The sequence below is a fragment of the Carassius carassius genome, chromosome 20 (assembly GCF_963082965.1).
Source record: "Carassius carassius chromosome 20, fCarCar2.1, whole genome shotgun sequence".
Lineage (NCBI taxonomy): Eukaryota > Metazoa > Chordata > Actinopteri > Cypriniformes > Cyprinidae > Carassius > Carassius carassius.
The window spans coordinates 420,001-427,500 of record NC_081774.1 but is presented as its reverse complement, the minus strand read 5'-3'; the positions used below and the strand labels follow the sequence as shown (position 1 = coordinate 427,500).

General features: G+C 30.4%; 1 protein-coding gene across 1 annotated transcript in view; it reads right to left on the bottom strand.

Moving 5' to 3' along the window:
• Positions 1-4,801, bottom strand: part of LOC132095944 (purine nucleoside phosphorylase-like) — a 7,846-nt gene extending 3,045 nt beyond the window's left edge. Inside the window, exons 1-3 of the mRNA XM_059501038.1 lie at positions 4,653-4,801; positions 1,093-1,262; positions 914-1,017 (exon numbers count right to left, since the gene is read on the bottom strand). Coding sequence (XP_059357021.1) covers positions 914-1,017; positions 1,093-1,262; positions 4,653-4,675 — 297 coding nt within the window. The 5' untranslated portion in view covers positions 4,676-4,801. The remainder of the gene's footprint in view (positions 1-913; positions 1,018-1,092; positions 1,263-4,652) is intronic.
• Positions 4,802-7,500: the final 2,699 nt, after the last annotated feature.

Sequence of the window (7,500 nt, the reverse complement as noted above, 5' to 3'; positions counted from 1 at the left end):
ATTAATAAAAACACAGCTAATATTTACATTCAGCAAACACTGATAATACAGGAGTGATACAGTGCAGGAGATAATGAAAGAACCACAGCTCCTCCTCGGAAGACTGGGAATGAGCTCGGAACGTTCTGTGGAAATATTTGTGTAAAGCCCTCTGTTCTTTAATAATGTTCTCAAATCATGGAAGGTTTTTCTCTAAATGTTTCAGTTGGATGTTTTATCTAGCAAGTTTAAATGTTGCTACTTTTTCAGAACTTCAACAGTTTTTCAAAAGTAACATTTCTATAATGTTCGCAAAATGATACAATGTAACGTTCCATTTATGTGTTCTATAATGATGAACTCAAATTAAATCTAAACCCATAAAAAAATGTTTTGTTACTTAAAATGCAAAAACTTAACTGAGATAAAATGAAATATGAAAAACATAAACTTATTTCATTTAAGAAAACTAAAATGAAACCTAAAAATTACAGACAATTATACAGGCATATTTAAAAAAAAAAAAAATAGTTTAGTTTAACTTTAAAGAACTAAAACTGAAACAAAAACAAATGATACCTCTATAGACAAAAAAACCTCAAACTGAAATTTTTAATTAATTAAAATGTAAATAAATAAAAATATCTAATAAAAACAAAATGAACTAAATTACTGAAACATTAACTAAAATTTAAATAAAAAGAAAATGTAAAAAAAGAAAATTCTAAATATATATATATATATATATAAAAAACAACTATATGTCGATGATGCTTAAAGAAACATGAACAACCAAGACAAAAACAAAAATACGATTTTTAAGAGAACAATCAGACTGAACACTTTCATAACTTTATGGAAACACAAGCAGAACGTTAGACGATGGTTTTGTTAGCTGGGTCTATCTGAGATGAGCTGTCAGTGTGTTAATCACCTTCTGAATGGGGTATCCTTCATACAGGTGAAACCTGCCCTGCATGCAAACACACGGCGTTCCTTTAAGCGTGCCTAACACCAGCCTTCCAGCGTGACCGTGAACTACAGAAAACACGGTTAGGAGTGAGTCTGGAGACGATTACTGCCCATCAGCCGCTGCACATGCTCTGAACTCACCGGTGCTCTGAGGGAAGCTCGGGATGTCACTGTACTTGATCACCAGAGGATCTTTCAGCATCTCTGCCAGTCTTCCGAGACCGGAGCCGCACACGATCCCCAGCAGGGGGCGCACTGGAGCCTGAGCCAGCAGCCAATCAGCTGTGGCCTTACACTCCTCATAACTGCACCTGGAGGAGAGCAGAGAGACAGTCCTGAGGTGTGCGTTTAGTCCCATTCAGTGTCTTTAGAAGCAAAATGTGGAAAATAATTCAATTGGATCAGGGTTTTAATAATTAATTAATACAAATAGCACTTAAAAACATTTCTGTTACTTTAAATAAAACAAATATTATCCCTTTCACGCATAGTGGTCACTACAGTGGACAGCTATTAAAAAAGCATTTTCTTGAATTTGCACGGGTGTTTATGGCAAAGTTGCACATCAATCTCTTCATTGGACCCTGGTACATCATCCTATAAATTGCAACCAAGTGGCAAGCCTTTGTGTTTCGATTTTTCCAAACCAAGATGGCCAAGGGTCAGTCAGACATGCCAAGTTGCTCCAGATTATCCACCCATTCCTTCTATCCTAGGAGACTCTTGTAGGTAAAAAAATATTGCAGCATAAAGCAATATCTAATGAGTCATATCACAGTAAAATTTTCCAAGTTTTGATTTTAGATTGAGAGAAACTCTGATTAATCACATGTCCACTGTAGTGGACGTCATGCATGCAATGGCTATATTTCAGCTACAATTCATAATTATAATGTGAATATTGTTTTTGAAATTTAAAACTTAAAAACTTAATATGCATTGACTTTTTCTACTGTAAATAAATGTATTTGTATTATTAGAATGTAATTTTCATTGACATCGAAAAAAGTCATGTGCTTACATAATGTATGGCACTTGTAATGCATTACTTTACTTGTTAGATCAAAAAGTAATCTGATTTTATAATGCATGTTACTTTTAATGCGTTTCCTTTCTCATAACATCAAAAAGTAATCTGATTACGTAATGCATGTTACTTGTAGTTAATTACTTGTAACATCAAAAAAGTAATCTGAATGGGTTATGCATGTTACTTGTAATGCGTTACCCCCAACACTGATCATTTCAGATGAGATTGAAAAAACGTATCGCTAGGTTTTCTCAGAGGAGGGCTATGATAGAAATGTGCATGTCCATCTTGAACATAATCAGAATTATCAGCTAATAAGGGTAAATCTCCATACTCTGGTGCACTGGAGGGAGCATCTGAGTGGTTTCCACAGTTGTACCTTGACAGGCTGTAGAACATTCTGATGGAATCACGTCCTCATGTTCTGATATCATAGATACGTGAAGTGCAACTTGTATGAAGTTGTATGAAGTCATTGCAATATTTTGCATTTATATTTTTTGTATATATTTTATAGTTTTCACATTATTTGATATAATTGCATTGATTAGTTTGTTAAATTCACATACTTTATCTGTTTGATTATTGTCTTATATTTAATACAGTATATCTTCAGTTTAAACCAACCGCATGCGGTCCACTCAAGTGGACATCTGAAGATCTCTTTGAAAAATTTGTAAAAAAATAAAATAAAAATCAATTCTTGTTTTTCATGCCCTAAGAGCAATAAAAACACATAGGTAAAAAATCCTGACTGAGGTTATCATAATTCATGCATGAAAGGGTTATAATATATAAATATTAACTGAAAAAAAATATATATATATATATTAAAAACTTAAACTTGTTTTATTTCAACTAGTTGTCAAATCAACATTTTTCATTATTTTCATTTAGTTTAGCTAAAATAATGTACAAATTAAATAAAAATTATGTTGATATATTTAAAAAATATCAACAAAAAAAAATAACAATAAAATGTTAAATTAAATTATTTATTTCATTTTCTATTATTAGATTGACTTGAGAAGCAAAATGTGTAAAATCAGGGCTATTATAATTAACTAAAACTAAAGACATAAAAAAATGAATTCTGTTAATAAAATAAACATTAACTGAAATGAAATGTAAAAAAAGTAATTTATTTTAATTTCAACATTTCTCATTTCATTTAATTGAAAATTTTAATAAAAACTACCATATAAACATTAAAAAATACTAATAATGAGAAATACACTCATTTAATTGATTAAATGATTTCAATTGATATCATTTGAATTATTTAAAAAACTAAATATTTAAGACAAAAAGGAATTAAAAAAACAATTGTTACTTGAAATAAAATAAACATTAACTGAAATAAAATATTAAAAGGTTAACTTTATTTATTTCAACTATTTGCCAAAGCAAATTACAGAAACAAAAAAAAACTAATCTAATATATATACAGTATATATACATATATTATGTCTAAGTTTGACTAAATAATGTTGTATGCCCAACCATAAATAAAATGTTTTAAATCCACCTACAATTGCCTTATAGGGATGTTAGAGAGAGAAAAGTATGAAAGACTGTCTGAATGAAGCTGAGAGTTTGTGTTGGAGTCACTCTGTCTGCCGTCTTCCTCATGTAATGTTTTGATAATAAATCATGTGTTCAGTCTGCCTTCATCATCTGAGCTCAGTGTGATGAAATCAAAACACTGGGGAGTGCAATATCTAGGGCTGGACAGCTCAGGTTCTGCAGTTCTGCTAATGTTTCACACTGGAAACTCCAGCAATCACATATGACTCACGTTCAGCTAACAATCGGCTCTGTGTTCTAGAAACATTCTGCTTCAGTTACATTATTTCTGAATGTTCTCTGAGAGTTCACCATGTTTAACCCCGTGTTGTTTTGTTACACCTGATACCAGAACATTCCATTGTAGCATTATCAAACATCTCGAGACTGCTACTTTCGAATGTTCTCTGGACGTTCTGAAACAAGAATAGATACATTTAAATAATAATTAAAAACCGTTAGACTTTGAGAGAACGTTCTTCGTCAGCTGGATTATTATCGATTATCATTATTATAGTTGTTGTTCGTGAAAAATGAATGTAATCACTGATTGCCATTATAATTAATATGTAGTTAATAATGAATATTTGCATAACAGTTACATATAAGCAAACAAAGTTGATAAGATATCGCGGATATTTCCCGCATCATCATCATCATCATCTGATGTCACAGTGATACGTGCATCTCAACACGAGGCTCTCGCCTACACCTCATCACTTCACGTTTCGTCATCTAGATATTACATCACGCCGTATATCGACTGCTTATATGAGCTTTGTTCATTTAAAACATGATTGTAATAATGTTTCACATATATGAGATATTATAAGAGCGTCAAACCAGTTTAACAGGTTCCTTCACTATCCACTCGGTTACCCTCACTGTTAAACTCACAGAGTTTACTGCACAGAAAGATCATTTTAGAGATGATGCAGCGCGCTTATGAGATGAATTCTGGCATCTGTTTTGAGGATGATGATGATGACGCAATAGACCACATTCGCGCGCGCTAGATATAATGTGGCATTTGAAATAGGAGGCTGAAATGATCCACGTCACGATGAGAATGTAAAAGTGCAGAAAAGAAGTGTGTTAAACTCACCCTGTGGATGTATCAGGAAACATCACGACGGGTTCTGCGTGTCCGTCAGTCAAGAATGGGCTTTTCTGTATGTCTGTAGTGTTCCGCTTTAACTCGTTTCTCCGGCTCTCTCTCTCTGTGTGTGTGTGTGTGTGCAGGACGACAGAAATGACCTCATTAAACGAGTTTCCTCTTCCATCTGACGCCTCTCAGTGTCTGCGCGCGCAGTGCTTTGTGACGTCACTCGCCGCGCCTCTCAGGCGGAAGGGTTCAAAGGAAATGTAACAGGAGATGTATCAAGCGAGTGTTACAGTATCTCAGTATATAGCCTGTAGATATAAATAGTTTTCATCTGAAGAAAGCATGGTTACTGCATGAAAAATGTCGCATTTTCAGGTTAAATGTCTTTGTAAGAACTTAATTTGTTATTTAAATTGATTTGATGTCTTTCTTGCTGAAATTGTGCTTATTGTTTAATCTCTTAAACTCATTGATAACAATAACAATAACATGTTTCTTAAGGATAATGAAAATATTTCTCTTACTGATTGAGGTGTTTTCTTCTTCCTTCCTTTCCTTTCTTTATGTTTTTGTATTTCAATGCCAGGGTGGTTTTTTGTCTTGCAATAAAAAAAGTTTCAAATGTGAAAAGTGCCTCTGTTTAATCCATTTACAAATAATTTTGACCATATTTTAGATGAATAAATGCATTTTAATATTAATAGAATATTAATAGAAAAGCCTAAAGTTGGGCTGTAGGCCTATTAGAGACTCTAAAAAAATGTGAAAAATGTCATAAAAAATGTGAGCTCTATAGTATTCGTATTTTTATATTGTTGCAAAAGTTATTTATTGGTTTATTAATTTATTTTTGTTGTCACTTTTCTTTTTTTGTTTTCTTTTTGCATGCATTTTAACCAACCTGCATATTTTATGTTAATATTCATATAAAAAAATAATTAATTAAAAGAACATTTGAATTGTGCAGAGTTTATATTAAAGCAGAAATAAAGCTAAATAAATGCATTTATTTATCTGAGATTTGGATTATACATGTTTTTCATAATAAATGGAAGATTCATTTATGAATATATGTATACAAAAGAAAAAATATATTAAGCATTGAGCATTTAATATATTTAAAACAGGCATATTTAATACCATAACAACACCATAATAACACAAGTTACATTTTTGGGAAATGCCAAACAATAAGTATTTCAGTTTTAATATAAAATGTTCTAAAGCCTTAGATATTGGATATTATTGTTGTTGTTGTTGTTGTTGTTGTTATATATATATATATATATATATATATATATATATATATATATATATATATATATATATAGGCTATAAACTTAACTAACTTATTCTATGAATATATGTATCCAAAAGAAAAAAAAATTGAGAATTAATATTTAAAACAGACAAAAATAAAAATATAAACATTATAACATGCACATAAAATACCATAAATGACTAGTTAAAAATTATTTATTTTTTTGTATAAAATGTTTTAAGTTCCGAAACAAATATTTATTGCATATGCATATTTGATATATGGAAGTGAACTTAATACTCTTTTAAATAGCTTATTTAATTTGTTTATATTTATTTAAATCACACACACCCACCCACACACACACACACACACACACACAACACAGAACAATATTTATGAAAAATAATTGATGTTTAGGAAATACAAAAAAGTATTTCAAAATTTATTTCATTAACTCAATAAAAACAATTCTATAATAAAAAAAATATAGGCTTATTCCAAAATATATGAATATATATTTATTTGTATTTATTTAATTTGTATAAAGTATAAAGTCTGCTTGTGTGCAGGAGTGAATACAGCGCCACCTGCAGCTCACAGTGTTCAGCAGCAGCAGCAGCATCACTCACTCATTCTCTCTCATTCTCTCAGAGTTCTCCTCCTGCATCTCATTAATGAAACGCCTCATCACTCTGGAGTTCTCATTCCTCTCACAGCTTCTTTTGTGAGCCGCTGTTCTCAGGATGTTCTGTTCCAGCACTTCCCAAACCCCGGACATCTACACGTGTAGAGGATGTTTGTGCAAAGTGCCTGAATCAGGACAAAACCCCCAAATGAAGATTAATTTGAATGAGAGTGTGTAAGAAAAGCCCTTTAATTCAGCGTCTGCTTTCACAACAACATTAAAGCATCAAAACATCACTGCTACATTAAACTTCTGCACGAATATCCCCAGTGCAACAATCATATGCTGATAGATTTAGGATACTTTATTTAAGCTGAGATAAAAAAAAGAAAAATTAAAAAAAAAAAAAAAATTAAGAGTATAAAGAATACTGGAAAATAAAACTGCCTGAATTTTAAGGTGCAAAAGTTTATTTTCTTATTTTACTTACATATTTTATTTTTTATTTCTACAAAAATTTTGTCACATGCATTTTTGATGTGCATATTAAAAAGAAAATGCTACCCAAATTTTACTGTCACCTGAATATTAATTACAAAATAGGTTATATTTAAAATTAAATTGAAATTAAATGTATGCATTTAGCAGACGCTTTTATCCAAAGTGAAAATGTAAAAAAAATATATATAAATAAATAAATAAATAAATAAATAAATAAATAAATAAATATAATATAATATAATATAATATAATATAATATAATATAATATAATATAATATAATATAATATAATATAATATAATATAATATAATATAATATAATATAATATAATTTGGGTTGTTATTGCAAAATGTCCAGTCATTTATTTATTAACATCAAGATTTCAAGTGCTGTAACTGGTTTCTATTTAGACTATGTATTACAACCAGTTTTCATCTTCATCTTAATTTAACCTATC